The sequence below is a fragment of the Trichoplusia ni genome, chromosome 3 (assembly GCF_003590095.1).
Source record: "Trichoplusia ni isolate ovarian cell line Hi5 chromosome 3, tn1, whole genome shotgun sequence".
In the NCBI taxonomy this organism is placed as follows: domain Eukaryota; kingdom Metazoa; phylum Arthropoda; class Insecta; order Lepidoptera; family Noctuidae; genus Trichoplusia; species Trichoplusia ni.
The window spans coordinates 15986424-16002769 of NC_039480.1; the positions used below are offsets into that span (position 1 = coordinate 15986424).

Consider the following 16346-nt stretch of genomic DNA (forward strand, 5'->3'; position numbering starts at 1 on the left):
ATTTGAAAAACCCAACTTATTGTAAACATTAAAAAAAATGTTTAATAAAAATTTATAGATGATTTAAAAAGAAGTTTAATTTCAAAATAGGCTTTAGAAGCAATAAGCTACATTGTGATTTGATGATCAAAGCATAAAATTATAAATATATTATGTAAGCAGGTTTTATTAAAATAGAAAAGGAATAAAAAGCTTTCAAGTTCATTTACAGCGCCTAAAACTAAAACTCTCCAGAAATACACGCATGTTATCATTCATACATTCTTTGTTTCACGTACTATATGCAAATAAATTATATACGAGGGAAATTAAGCTAGCCTCTCCGAATCTCACTGGTACCTGATAACTGAACGAGTGCTACGAGATTCTTTAACTTCTGTTAGGATTCATTCACTAGGGTTTTTGACAACAATAACTATTCAGTCCGTCAGACAGATTTCCAAAAAAAAATGGTTCGTATTTTTTATTTTATCTTGAAGACCAAAAATGAAGGGGATACAGTGATTTAAAATCTGTTGTGACGTCACTTACCGTACGTTTTTTACCAGTAAGTGATATTTTTAGCCTACACTACCAAACTTAAGTGCTACTTATCTTACTTACTGTTTATTGTTGTGAAAAATGAATAATACAAATTCATTTTTTTTTACATATGCCTGACGGACTATACATTTATTTTAATCATTACATTTAGTCAAATACTCTATTGTCAATAGTTCCAGAAGAAAAAATAAGAAAATTTAATGGTCCCGCAATAACATATATTCGTAAAGAATATAGCATGCGTTTGCCTAAAAAGCTGAAAATAGGGACTCTAGAGAGTTTTTTTGCCCTATTTTAATGAGAAACGACTCACTATTTACATTTTATTGACCTTAAATTTACTTTGACGATAATGACCGCATCTTAAAACTGCGATCTCAGTTCAAGAACCTCGACACTCGTTATTGACGTATGACGTTTACATTCTATATATGCACAAACTGTTTGCTTAAACACACATAAAATAATTCTTAGAAAAACACTAACCGCTTTATGAATGAACCTCTTCGGTAGCTTAACTTATATCCGTACAAAGTCGCTGTAGGTGCTAAATGGCATTCGCTTAATTTAATTATTAAGATGTTACAGAAGGAATTGAAATCTGAGGGCGTAGACAATGTTACATTGCTTTGGAATAGATAAAGAGTAGAAAATTTCAAATATGAAAGAACGATTCCATTGGTAAGACTTTTAAGTGTTAGTTCAATGCAATAATGTAAAGCAACGTAACTTGTCTACAAGCCCTGTTAATTTTTGGTAACTCTTTTTGAATTATATTACTATTTTATTATTAAACGGCTCTCTGAAATGGAAGCTGCAATGACTTTGGCAGTGTGTGTCTGCGGACGTGCTTGTTTTGTGGTCTCAGTAGTTTGTGGTGGCGTTGAATTGTCTGGCGGCGCGACGCAGCACGTGCGGTTGGAGAGACACGAAGCCATTGTCGATGATGCGCACGATGCGAATGTTGATCTGGAATGAACAAGAGAGTGAGTTTCTACTGTTATATTTAGATCTAAGTGTTCGGGTGAAAATTCAGAAATGATCCCACAGGAACATGAAATCGGTATGAAAAATAAGTTGTAAACTATCTATGTACCAAATCCGTTCAGTGGATTTTGCGTGAAAGAGTAACAAGCATCCATCCATACTAACAAACTTTCACGTTTATAACATGAGTAGGATAGTTGCTTTCATTGAAAAAATTGTAATGTTTTCGGAACTTTCAGTCGGAAGGCATTTCATCATATAATCCAAAGAAATAAAGACAACGTCAGTATTGAAAGTTTTTGCGGGTCAATAACACTTTACTACGAGTGTGTTACAGTACAATATTCTTTTATTCAATTAGTACTATTCACACCAGTTAAACAAATATCAACACAATACGTACGTCAATACCGCATACTTATTCATCTTGCTCAAGTGACTAATCAGATAGAAGCTACTCCCGCAGTAGTAAGAATTGAATCCTAGTTTATCATAGTGTCGCGGGGGGTTTTACAAACACACAAATCACGTGCACCCAGACCCAGACTCAGAACAAGCATTCGTGGATCACACAAATGCTTGCCTTACGCGGGGATCGAACTCGCGACACGACGTTCAATGCGGGTTTAGCGTGGTGACCGCAACCACTCGGCTATCCGTGCAGTCAAGACACTACGTAGATAACTATGAATTGTAATGTCGTTACCTCATGTTTCGATGCAGATCGTCGGAAGAACTTGTGGAATCTTGTGGAGAGCGCCCACACGGCGCCGTTGTCGCGCTCCGCCCACCGCACCTCCGCGCAGAACTGAAGCTTCTCAGGGTCCTGCGCCAGCACCCTGCAACACGAGACGCAAGTTAATTAATATAATAATGTCCTGACGATTTTAAGACTACGGCGGCTTGTGTTGCAAGTCATTAGGGCCAGAATTCCGTTATTTAAAATGAATGATGATCGAATTGGAAATCGGAAATTAAATTACGGCCCAGTCAGCCGCGCGAGACATATTTTAGTGCCAAGTGGATGTATTATTATTGCCACACAAAGTTATAGATTTTAAAAAGCTAAACACTTATTTTTCTTGTCAGGTTTTGGTGAATAAGTTTTGATCTCCCTATAATAATAATATTTTTGTTACGGTAACTCTAACATGGCGCTCGATTTGGCTAATTTTTCATTTTTTAATAATTGGGAGTCTTCGGATCTACTCTAGAGATTTGATTACTAGGAATTTCTACTGTTATATTTTTCACGTCAAAACTCAAAATGTTCTTAATACAAATCGGGACTAACCTGGAACGAGTAACGTATAAGATATTCACGAACACATCATACAACAATATTTTAATTACCAACTCTACTCATACATTGTATGTAAAGATAGGAAAACGAAATGCACACACCGAGACGTTCAGTAACTTCCTTCAATAGGAAACATTCTTCGAATAAGTAAATGACTTAAGAGTCATTGTAGTGCTGTGATTAATTGTGAACTTCCCTTTGCATCATTAGCTGCAAGAGTTTCATTGACCTTTCATCATGATTTACTTGTACGGTCAACAAGAAAAGCGATGCACAATCAGATTCTCAAACAAAACAAGCGAACTCAATCAAATTTAATGAGTATTTTCTTAAAGGTAGCCTGGTAGTATGACAGTATAAAGACCAGGTCCAAGGGTCTGAAGTTCAATATCAAGTCACACACTAACCACTTCTTCCAGCTATACCGTTTAAACGATTTTATAGATTAAGAGAATAATAAAGACTTGAATTTGAATTCTAAACTATTCGAGTGTTGCGTGTGTTTTAGAAACAAATATGTTATCTTCCGTAATTAATAATCCGGAGGCAAGTAAAAATTTAGGCCTGACCTGTCTGCAATCATACCGGCCTGCCATCCCTTCACTCGTGTTACTGTTGGTAATTAACTACCCAAAAAGTACCCAAGGTTAGTGGGCTAGTCAACATCATGTTTAGTTAAAACATACTAAACATCTATTCCTTCATTTAATTGAAGGTTCCAACTAGCTCTTTATAAATCACATTAAGTTAATCACCTTCTGTTACTAGCTGTACCCGCAGTTACAAATCAATTGGATTTTCCCACGATGTGTAAGAAAACCTCAGGAATCCGCCTTTATCAAGGAAAGCCGATGCACCTTATTACCTTATAACTATTAAATCGTTTATTGTTTATTACAAAAATGATTCATAGTACCTATGTGCAATATAATATCAATAAAAACAACTTATTAATTTATATTATATTATCATCGCACGACTCGTAAAAACCTATGATTCAATAACCTTTAATAACAAACCTTTTTTATTATTGCATCAAATGCAACACAATGACGAATACAGATTGAATGAATGAAAAATTAATAAATCGTCAAATGTGACAGAGATGTGAAAAGTAAGTAATGCAGGTCAAAACCGAATTATTACGAAATAATTATTTTGACTATAAACGTTTTTGCTCCTTCCTTATTTAGCGAAAATTGAATGATAATCAAACCACACCTAAGGTAATTATCAACCTAAATGTTTAAAACTAGTCTTCAAACACAGTCTTAGCTAACAACAGTCAATTTGAACTACATATGTTTTGATAATGATGATTAAAGTAGATAAGTCACATCAGAAGGCGGTTTAAAGTTTAAACCCTTACAACAGGTTGCACCTCAACCATTTGATAAAAAGAAGAAGTATAATTGCCTGCGCTGACGCGGCAGCTCAGGATTAAGGACTCCGGTTGGGTCCGAAACTAAATAGTCGGGCTACCCCGATGAATACGCGTGAGTAAACCGTTACATCACCTAAAAAAGAACAATTATTCTTACTTGTGCGAGTTAGTGATGGGGTTCCAGGCTGCGATGGCGGTCTCGGTCATGGGGCTGAAGATGATGGTGTCGTCTCTTGGGTCCACGGCCACGCCGAGCCCCTGCGAGGATTTGCGGCCCACCAGGTTGACGGGCAGGTCGGTGCCCTCTGCTGGGGGACCAGACGCTAGCACCGCGGTCGATACGCTGAAAAGTCTGCAAAAGCATACAATATTAGGGGTATTCTAATTGAAACAAGCCCTCCATACGTGCCCATTATAGCAACTGAACTGTATACAAGGAAATCCACCGAAACACTGAAGTTCGGTGTATTCGGGGAAGCAATTAAGCGGCAGTCAAACGAGATGCGAAAAAGTGGGAAGGCAAAACTTAATATAGTTTCCCAGCTTAACAGCGGAGCAAGGACCTAGAATATCTTAGTATTCTAAGAATAGTGCTCATCTTGAAGAGTTTGTGCAATTCTTGGTATTGAAGTTGTTACGTCTTTCTATGATGCATTTACGTCATCAAAATAATGAAATGCCAATTAAAATCAATTGACACAGCTGCACTGAATGTGCAATAATAGTTTTAGGTTTTGGGTTTCAAATTGTTTTCATGACAACTTATTTCAGAAAAGGAGGCCGGAATCATCAAAAAATATGTTAACCTTCACGTGCTGAATGTACAAGTGAAGTGAACACAGCCAAATACTCGAAACAACTGTACACCATTTTATTTAACCCCCACTGTTTAAGCCCCACAGTCAGACAACAGAAATTTAGTATTTCTGTTGTCTCAATAGTTCTCAAGTTCAATCGCAATCATACCGCAACTTTTGTAATTCGGAAGGCAGGTCAAAATGTAGATCCTGCGCCTGACCTATCTTCAGTCTTATCGGGTTACTAGCCACTCGTACTAACGTTAACGGTCGAAGGTATCTCACTTGTCTTGATAGCCTGGAGTTATAAGGCAATGAAATTCATTGACAAGTCGTACATACCTGTCAGTGGCCAAAGGCTGGTAGTACAGTAGTCCCTGCGCCGGCGAGTGCGCGAGGCCGACCACTCCGTCCATGAGGGTGAACTTCTCGCCACCGATGTCGTACTCTCCGAGGTCGGGGTCCGGGTACATGGAGGCGTGTGTCACTCTCCACGCGTTGTCCCGCCTGCCATCGTACACTATAATACCTGGAAACGAAAGGTTTTGTGAATTTCTGATAATTCTGGAGGAACAGAATAAGGTTATCGTTCATCACCCATATATCATAATATATTCAAACATCACCTCACCCATCGGTAAGATGATGTTTGAATATATTTCTTGAAGATTGTTAGGAAATGTTAATATTAGCGACGTCAAAAAAATGATTAAAAAATGAAGTCATGTTTTAGCGTTAATCGAATAGTGCTTTTAAATTCAGATCAATGCTGCGTTTGTAATGCCTGTAAAAGGCCGCAAAGTTTTAAGTACCTATAAATAAAAAAATCTTGATTGATTGATCAAGATATATTTTTTCAAACAGTGTTCTAACCTGACCCACCAAAAAATATAAGCTATAAATAGCTATATAACTGTTTAAGAATTTGTCATAAAAGGACTAAATCACGCAAAAACTAATCTTTCATCACATATTGTTCTCAGGTTTGAAACAGTAATAAAACTGCAGTGTGAGAATCGATCGACTTTACATGCAAGTGATAAATACGAATCAATTGTGGGAATAATGTTTCTAAGCGTTAGTGCAAGAACTCTCATTATTAAGTACCACTTAGTGGTTGTTCATAACGTAGTACAGCGATAAACTGTGAACCTGCGACCACCATTATAACTACGTCATTTTTTGATGTGAGTGAGATAGCGCATTACATGGCGTGGACTTTTGTAGAGCAGCCTCTTGTTTCCACATCCACGACAGTTTTAGTTTAAGAGGTTGTGTCCCCTGTTTGCCACACGAGGTGAGGCAAGGGTGGGACAATCTGTCACGAGCAATCACTTTTGAACGGTCTTTAAGGCCTTCAGCAACATACATTCACAGGTTTCCAATGATCCTTATCAACAAAAGTGATTGCTTATTTCCTACTCTACAAAATTCTCAGTTTAAGCTCATGTGAATCAATGTTTGTGAGTTATTGAAATGAATATGCCTACTTATAATATAAAATACTCATTCATACAATAGTTCTTAGATCCTCGACTGTTTTCTAACTTTATTTTATCAGGCGTTTGCGTCTTAAGCGACAGCGTAATTAAAATCAAACCTTGTGTTTTGATAACATGTCAATATACATACCTACACTTTGTTCACAACGATCTTATATATGAGAACATGACCAAAGGAACTTTTCAATAACCCATACATACCTACATATATTTCATTTTATTTTGGCACAAAACCAGTTATTTTTACTGCTAAGTCTGAAACTAATATTAATGCGGAAGAGAGATGCCATTCTACGAGTATCGCTATATACTCGTAAAGTGGCATCTCTGTCTCGCTCCCACAACCATGATAATATTACTTTAAGACGGTTTCTGGTAGGTGGTAGACCCTAAGGTCGCCGTAAACTGGTTTTAACACTTACACATTTTTTTTTCGCAAGAAGGTCTTAATTACAAGTCATATCAACCTTTTCATTGAAAAAATGGCGCCCAACATTCTTTTAAGTTAAGCATTTTACGATGAAGAAATAATGGCTGCGTTATCCTTGAGACAATTACTTCAACTATAGGATAAGCCTATATATCTAAAGAGTTACTATCTATTGTTATATTTTAATTATACAGCTTAGCTTAATAGGTAGCTGGTACCTCTGCCTCTATTTTTTCTCATAATTTTTGCTGTTGCGTATAACATAAACAGATCATAATCTATTGTTGTATCACAAATCTCTCATATGTATAAAAGAGAAACGAACTCGACCATGTAAATGGCAATAAACGTACCGGTAACATCGTAAATTATACTTTTCACACTAAACTTACGCAATATTATAGTTTCCCAGAAGGACATACCTACTCCGTCAATTTAATTAGTATTAGTTTCGCGTATGTCAGCAATTGCATCACATTTTCGGAGAAAGCAACATTTGTACGCTTCGGTGGTCACTAAACACCCAAACACATGTACTTAACCGGCAATTATTCAATATGCCACTAGTTTAGACTCATACTAATTATACGGTCATTAACGCGCTCTACGGATATTCAATCACTTAAAATTTATGTTCGATATCATAATTAGCAATTACCTATACCATGCTAGCTGATTCTTGTAATACGAAAGAAATCTACAATGTTTTTTTTACTTTAAATTATTGAAACATTCTGTGAGCAGGATAAATTTAAAAAGCTAATCTGTTCTGATGTGTTGATAAATTAAATATCCGGTGTTTAGCAATGGAACTTAACAAAAACTACATAGTTCTATTAAGTTTTCTTTTGTTTTTGCCTGACATAGCGTACGTAAATTAATCTACGATCGCAACACGCCCTTTTCAGAGAAAGCGAAATTACTGGGAATTACTGATAGTTTTGGAAACGAGGTTAATATTTATTACCTCTACTACTGGTTAATTTATTAACATCTGTACTTCGACCTAAGCATTTTCACTTAGTCTAAGGGCCTCTATTAAGATATGCATTAAATGAGGTTACATAACCATCAGAAGGATGTTATTATTATATTTCGTGTAATAAAAATATAAATGGTACTTTATTTAGTTTCGAAATCTGTACTCTTCCTGGCTGATAGAAATACACTCAAAATTTGTGCTTTCATTCGAAATCGATTTTTAAAATATTTCCGCTTCTTGGAAGCCGACCAAAAATCATCATGGACTTTCTCCTTCCTAAACGGAAAAAGGAGGAAAATGACTTGGCAAAATCCCCAAACTCTTTCTACTGGATTATTACCGGTTAGTACCGCTGACCGAATCACTCGAATGAATAAAGTGGCATTTCATTCCGACCTCCTATTTAAAATGGCCGCTGAATGAAAGAAAATTTTCTCAAAAATACACTTTCGTATTTCCGTAAACATTTTTCCTACACAATAACTGGAAATTTAGTATGGGACGGTACACTCAAGGACAATACAATTATTGTGTTGGCATAATGCTTAAGAGAATAAAAATAATTTAAAATTTGGTCCTATTGCCATTCATTGATTGTATAATAGCCGAAACGGGGTCCTGGTTTTTTATTTACCTGGTGCAACTGTGTCACTGATGTAGGCGAAGAGGTTGTCGCAGGAGGAGGACAGGCGGGAGGAGGAGGACCGCGTGTCGTCCAGCACGATGTTGGTGAGGAGCGAGCTGGGGCGGAGCAGCTCGCGAGGGAAGTACACGCTGCGGACCTGGAACATGAGCGCTAGAATGTTGATACTAGTATATGGATGGTAGTATAAATATAATTTAAAATTTGAAAACAGTAAAAACAATTAATTGCTCGAGCAATTTTTATGAAATTTAAGAATACTTGCACATAATTCACTTTTAATACAAATTAAGTAAATTTAATATAAAATAAAATTTAAATAACTCGATTTATTCGGAAGCTATGATACCACAAAAATACAGACAGATACGTCAAACTTCTCTTTTTGCGTCGGGTTTAAAACAGGAAAACATTCCTTGGAACTGTGTAAAGAGGTCCGGTAATCCAAGGTATGTATATTAGTTGTTGGGTCTTGTCTTCAATTTCTTAGACAATCCCATGAAATCTATGATATATATATATTTGTAATATATGTATGATATTTTTTTAATATCTCTTTGAGAGAGAAATCATAAATCTGAACCAAGCAGCACCTATCAATTGTTCATTTGATAATGGAATAATGGGATGGCCAAAATTTGACAATTACGAATAACATTTAACAATAACATAAAAAAGCTACATAAAACAATAGACTATAACATTCCTAAACAACGTCGACTTATCACTTTAATTAACGTAATCCGTGAGGCCGAAGAGAAATGTAATATCCCCGTCATGGACTAATTGCAGGCAAATTTCGTGAAGAACAAATACCGCGGCTACATTCGTTAAACCGTTCACGAGGTTGAACACCATTCACTAGTTTAGAATACAGAGCTAGTTGCTAACCGCCTACAAATTGTGCGTATTTGAAACGGACAATTGCATTACGGACAATTGAACGCGGCAGTCGGCACACCCTTTCAAATAATAAGCCGACCTCGTCTAAGCTATCGACACCAAGACCACAGGGGAACTTGTCCTCCTGACTGTACAAAAATGAATAATGATTTCGGAAAGAATGGGGCGCTTTGATTGATGTGAACTATTAATCAATAAATTCATACAATAGACTTTTTTCATTTGACTGCAGTGGGAAGTGAGTTTTTGCGTTTGATTGCTAACAATTGATGTAGATTTATTACCGAATGTATATTACTTTTTTATTATACCTAGACAATTAAATTCACGTTTGGCTAGAAGTCGATCTTAAATGTGATTGTGAATATGAATAACCATTTAATAACAGAGGCATATAAAATATCCTGTCTAATATTTACTGGCAAACTTACAAATTAGTTAATTGTTCTCCACCTCTCGAAGTCACTACATAATTCGATTTAAGCGCCAACCTTTTAAGAAAATTGAGACAGGATTCTAAATGCATGATCTTAAGTATATATTCATACAATTAACTAAATATCAGGCCCTAGTATAACACAGATTGTTAACCTTATGCATTATACACTACTCTATAATTATTTGTTGCAGAACATTTTGTGCAATGGAAACCTTGTACAATCGTTATTGTAATCTATAGCTTCCTATAAACGCGAACACACATAATTATTTACGCACATTAGTAAATATGCATCAAGTGTCGATCTTCACGCATCTCTCAGGATGTTGTTCATTAGAATTTCTGATAGCCAACGTAGATACTGTTTTGTTCGGTACCCAATTACAATAGCATCCATTATTTAACTTGTAATTGAGAGAAGAATTCCTGAATTAACGGCGTTTTAAGCATTGCTCTCGGAAGTCGTGTAAGCGTCTCTAGCCAAATGTCTTTTCCACAACGAAATAAAAGGTATTTTTCAACGCGTAGCCAAATTTTAATCATACAACATTAAAAGCGGATATGCAATTGAAAATGCCAAAAAAGTGATGACCAAATAAACACACTATCAGGAAGATGACTCCTAAGCCGCCTATAACAATTTACCTTCTTGCTTCTGTATTCATCAAGCCTTTGGCCGACACTATTTTGACATTTTGGTTAAGAATTAAAAATAAGTTTGGTGGTTGAAAAATGAATCCTATATAATGCTCAACGCTCTTACCTAGAGGGTTGTAGAGCCCCAAAATAAACTATAACTGCATGAAACTTCACATAAAATACCACTATGTAGGTACTCTACTACATAGTGCACCAACCAATATCTATTCCAAGGTTTATTTCCGTACTATAACATGAATTATTTCATTCCATTAACTTTGGTCTGTTAACTCTAATTTCGCGAAGGTTCAAGCCCAATGTTAATTGTTTTAACACGCATTAGCTATTGTTGTTAGATACTCTAGTCTTTCGTAATAAGACTAGCAGTTATTTTAACTATAACTATCACGAATGATTGTCCTTAGTCTTGGTGTCTTTACGGTTGTTTTCTTTTTCTACTTAAAAAATCGACTACGGCAATAAGGAATTTAATCTTTGCTTCGCGGGGGGTTTGACAAACATATAAAACACGTGCGGAACAAGCATTCGTTGATTACAAAAATGCTCGTCTTACTCGGCATGCAGTTGTTTTGAAAATCTGTCCGTTACTCAATTTCTGTTGCTACCCGTAACAATTTATCTTTCCAATTTAGAAACCTAAGGTTCATACCCTTTCTAACAGACTTTGGTTTTCCGGTTCCTGTATAATAAACACTTGGAAATCCAGTGAACATTCGCAGTCTCTAGACTGTAGAGAATTTATAACTATGGCCATATATTATAATAGAACCTAGAAATAACTCCTTTCACTGCATCTATTTGAATTAAATGTATAGTTAGTGCAAAGCATAAATTTATATTTCTGCAAATGCTATAAGGAATAGGTGATCACTAAATAGTTCCTGTTGATTTTATGTCTTTATTTGCACTTCCAACATTTACTTAAGCAAAGGTATCTTTGTGTAATTTCTTTATGATACGTAAGCATATGCATGAGTTTCTTAATAAGAACCGGTCAAGTGCGAGCCGGGCGACGAGCTCAGGGTTTCGTACAAACAGGCTTCAGAAAAACTAATCGGTTGGGCGATAAACCATTTTGAAGTCGGATTCTAGAAGTTTATTAGTCATCCTTTCAACCTTTGCATAACGACATCCTTTTAACAAACCCTTTTAACCTGACTGTCAAGGGTTCCTTATATACAACCTTATGCCGGACAAACGATTAGACGAAAGAAAGTGGTGCCTCAGGCATTTAAATGTTACCCTTTTTATACAGAACCCTAAAAACCAATGTTTACTAACCGCACATTTCTTCACCTTATTGTTTTTTATGGGAGGGCATTTAAAATTGCACTCAATAATTAACGTGGTAAGGTCTATATTTATGTTATAGCAAATATTATTATTTTTATTAGGCTTACGTGTAAAGTGAAACAACGGCTTACTGTGTCATTGCCAACTACCAAAAATTTCTGCAAAAATATATATGAAATATTTTTGTATTTCGAATATTGCATAAAATAAAATAAAAATTAAATTTAAATGTGCCTATTCAAATGGCATAGTATATTTACTCTATCTGGTCTGCATAAAATCCGCTATTACTATTTAAAAAAAAAAAAAACAAATAAAAAAAGATATTAATCTACAAATAATTATTGTTACGAAACTTATATCCGTTGAGGCAAAAAAATCTAAGATGCAAAACAAGGCAGTTACATAACCAGCTTAGCCTCAATCCATAATTCGTGACTCTTTCATTACCGCCTCTAATCTAGACATCAATCTGTATCTAGATACCTTTTTACAAAAGCTCTCCTCGCGAAGGTTATATGTAACTATATAACTACGTATACGAAAAGTACCTAGGTATGTGTGTGTACAGTCAGCGATAAAAGTCCATGAACACTATTAGGTTTACAGTGCTTTTGACAATCGAATTCAATAATTAAGGTTAGAAATTACATAAGTAGTGTAAAGTCCTCGGTTATACCTCAAACTTGTTTTAGAACCGATCAAGTGCGAATCAAACTCCTGACTCTGAAGGATCAGGCCATGTAGGCTAAAGATAAACGAATCGGTTTGGTGACAAATAAAATTGTAGATACCCAGCCGCAAATTTAACCTCACATAATCTAACATCATTTGTTACCAGAATTATGCTTAACTTCAAAGCATTTTTTAGTATTTTTTGTAATATTGGCAGCAGAAATACATCATTTGTGAAAATTTGATCCGTCTAGCTATGGCGGACAGCGGAACCTAAGTAATTTAGGATACAAAATGTTAAAATGAATGGGTATTATAGATGTGTGACAACCTATAAAACTGAGTTACTCTAGACTTTCGTTGCTGGCTGTAAATAGATACCTACTTAAATGTTAACGCTAATTATACACAATAAACTCTGTATAGTTATGTCGGCAACAGAATGCCATTAGACTATTTGTGATTAACAAGATTTTATAACCTACGCTTTATTTCGTTCCATACAGCTGTACGTATAACGTTAAGAAGTTGTAATATGTACTTGCTTAAGTATCGTTAAACAGGATGATTAGGAATTGGCGGGGTATACAGAAACGGATTTTATGTTCTTAGAATAAACGAATTGATTATGATGACTTTTGACTGCTTAAACAAAGTACCTAGCATTTGTGACGGTTTCTTTCCCTGTTATAACAAAGCTCCTGTCATTTAAAAATAAACACATTCGATATGATTGAAGATAGGAAACTCTGTTCAAAATCAGTCTCTATTTACCACACTAATCCTATTCACCCCGCTTTTGAAACTTTAAATTAATAAATATATGAATCCTAGAGATAACCTTTAAGATGGAAGTGCAGTGGTGATACGAAACCCAACAACCTTACGGTGGCAGGACCATTAAACCATTTTGTTTTAAGTACCAAAGAAAAAAATCTATATTGTGTCAGGGCAAAAAAACAAAAATCAAACTATCTTGTAAGTTAAAAGATAACACTATGAATGAACATTGTTATAATAGCAATATCGGTAGTGAAACAAAACTATACCGTCTGTTACTACATTGTGATCGCGATCTAATCTCGTGAACTTGAAAAGTTGATAAATATTTTTGACAGAGCAATGCATTGTTGACACGGTAACCGCACCTGTATTGCGAAACTTTTGGTTTTTATTTAAACGACACCCATACTTAAGAACAATATTACAACATTCAAATCTTGTTATTTTGATGACTTGTTTTCTTGTGCGTGGGTACAATACACCCAGACTTAGAACAAGCATTCGTGGACTACACAAATGCTTCTCCTTCACGGGGATCGAACCCTCAACCAGCGCTCAGCGGGTTTCGCTTGTTGACCATTTGGCTCAGTGCAGTCATTCACTATTCAATAACAATAACAAAATATACCCAAGTACAATGTGGGCGTTGTAATTCAATCAACTTTCATAACTAGTTGTCAGCGAATAAATTCGTGTCGCATATTTGAAACGTTACAAAATGAAACCAATTTAAGAATTGAAATTCAATATTTAGTTTCCTAGTTACTTCACGTCGTTTATATTATGTTTGCTTATTTGAAGCATCAATAATCTAGAGTGAACTTAAATAATAAATAAATGCGGACAACATCACATACATTGTTCTGAACCCAAAGTAAGTTGCTGAAGCACTTGTGTTATGGAATTCAGATACAACGAAGGTACCACAAACACCCAGACCCGAGACAATGTAGAAATGTCAATTTTTACATTGACCCGACCGGGGATCGAACCCGGGACCTCAGAGCTAGCGACACCTTGAAACCGGTGCGTACGCCACTCGACCACGGAGGTCGTCTCAATCTGTTTGTTATGATTCGAAAAGATATACGAAGTTATTTATCTTAAGCCGGATAACCTCAAATTGACCTAAAAGAAAACATTTTTGCACATGTTTATTAAGAAACATGTATCACGGGCAATATTTGCATAATTTATGGAATAAAATCAATTACGATAATTTTATGACATCATAATTAATTCACAATATTGTCTCTCTAATACATTAAGTTAATCGCACTACCTGTCGAGGCGAATTTGAATCTAAAATGAATTTATAAATATCAATAGTGAAATTGACAAATCAAAACGATCTCTATCTTGGCTCGTGTACAAGATAAACGTATTCACAGTAATCAATCAACCGTGAAAATTTGTATCAATGTACAGTCGACAACAAATCTGTAACAATACCTGAATATTAATAGCGCTTTTCTCAAAGCAGTAAGGTTGATTTCTCGTTATTGTCTGCAACCATTGACGCGTGACCGGCTGTACTCTATTATAACAGAGATATATAAAAACTTCAATAAAAGAACGTGTTTGTGCGTGGATACAAACAATTACTTGTAATTCATATATTTATATGAGTTTTTTATAATATAATTGTATTTATTATACGTCATGTCACGATCGCTTGGCAATGTAGCTTTGGAATGTAATACTAATTTTAGTTTTGATTTGACATGATTGTTTGTATTTTGTCAATTCGGCTCTAAGAACAGATGAACTGCATTTCAACTGCAGTCCTAACGCAAATTGCTAAGTGCAGTTTAAATGAAGTTGACACGACTGCAATATAACTGCAACCCAAATGTGCGGTCAGGGCCAATTATGGTATTCTACAATGGCCGATGAATGAATGGCAATAGAATTAAATTTGAAATTTTTTCTATTCTCTTAAGCATTTTGCCAATACAATAATTGAAACTCAATTGTAGTGACCTTGAGTTTAGCGTCCCACATTGAATTTCCAATTATTGTGTAGAAAAATGCTTAAGAGAAAACGAAAATTGTCATTTTAATCCAAATTTCATTAATTCATCGGCCATTTTAAATAGCAGAATTGGGGCCCTGATTGCAAGCCGACTGCAATTTGCAGTTCAAAAAAAAATCGTAAGATACAGTCCCAAGTGTAATAATAAAATAATACAGTATTCATATTTACTAGCAAAATTAAAGACATTGTTTGTGTCAAATGAGCTCAGCTATTACAATTTTATCTCACAGTTGACACTGACAAAAATATTATACACCCAACTATGACATAATGGCTTCATAATTAAACAACATAATGGTTATACGTAACTTTAGAAACACTAAACTATCTAAATGTTACGAAGTTGACATCAATTGCCGCCTATGTGCCTATTAAACTTGCGAGGTGCGACGGTAATTAGGTATGTCAAAATAACTCCTTATGAAGGTGCAAAAAAGTCAATTGCATCGGTGAGGGCAACAGATTTATGTGAAAGGATAGTTCAATTGGGGACTTATCTATAGATATAAATAAAATTGGAATGTCTGTTTGTAATATTGTAAGAACCGTTTTTTTATTATCTGCCTGTGAATGTACGTATAAATACGGTACGTACACGTATTTTTTTCAATTTTACGTATTGGTCAATCTGTCCATCCATTTATTCGGGCTAATCTCTGTAAAGCCTTGACCGATTATGGCGAGATTTAATTTTAGTATTTAAAATTATTTGTTTAATTCCATATGTCTCCGCAAACCTATAAGCATTAACATTGCAGATGCGGAAGCGTGACAACGCTACTTAGCGTAGTGTTTTCTCTCTTACACAAGTAAAATAATTTACCTACATATATTCAATAGAAAATGATATCTCAAAAATTTCTGATAACTAATCAAGACAGAATTAACACGAGATTGGTTACACAATAGTATATTAGCTCTAAAAATAAATTAATCAGTCATCTGAACAATTGCTGTAGTCGACATTCAATTAAAACATGATTA

At 35.2% G+C, this 16346-nt stretch overlaps 1 protein-coding gene and 1 long non-coding RNA gene across 5 annotated transcripts in view; one reads left to right on the top strand and one right to left on the bottom strand.

Moving 5' to 3' along the window:
- Positions 1-691: 691 nt before the first annotated feature.
- Positions 692-16346, bottom strand: part of LOC113492138 (protein yellow-like) — a 40149-nt gene continuing 24494 nt past the window's right edge. For all 4 annotated transcript variants that reach the window (XM_026869469.1, XM_026869470.1, XM_026869471.1 and 1 more), the window contains exons 4-8: positions 8563-8710; positions 5357-5543; positions 4375-4569; positions 2237-2369; positions 692-1512 (exon numbers count right to left, since the gene is read on the bottom strand). In XM_026869469.1, coding sequence (XP_026725270.1) covers positions 1408-1512; positions 2237-2369; positions 4375-4569; positions 5357-5543; positions 8563-8710 — 768 coding nt within the window. In that variant the 3' untranslated portion in view covers positions 692-1407. The remainder of the gene's footprint in view (positions 1513-2236; positions 2370-4374; positions 4570-5356; positions 5544-8562; positions 8711-16346) is intronic.
- LOC113492147 lies at positions 3762-7693 on the top strand. Its single transcript, XR_003400480.1, has 3 exons — positions 3762-4059; positions 4208-4329; positions 5998-7693. It is a non-coding gene; the product is annotated as an uncharacterized LOC113492147 (long non-coding RNA).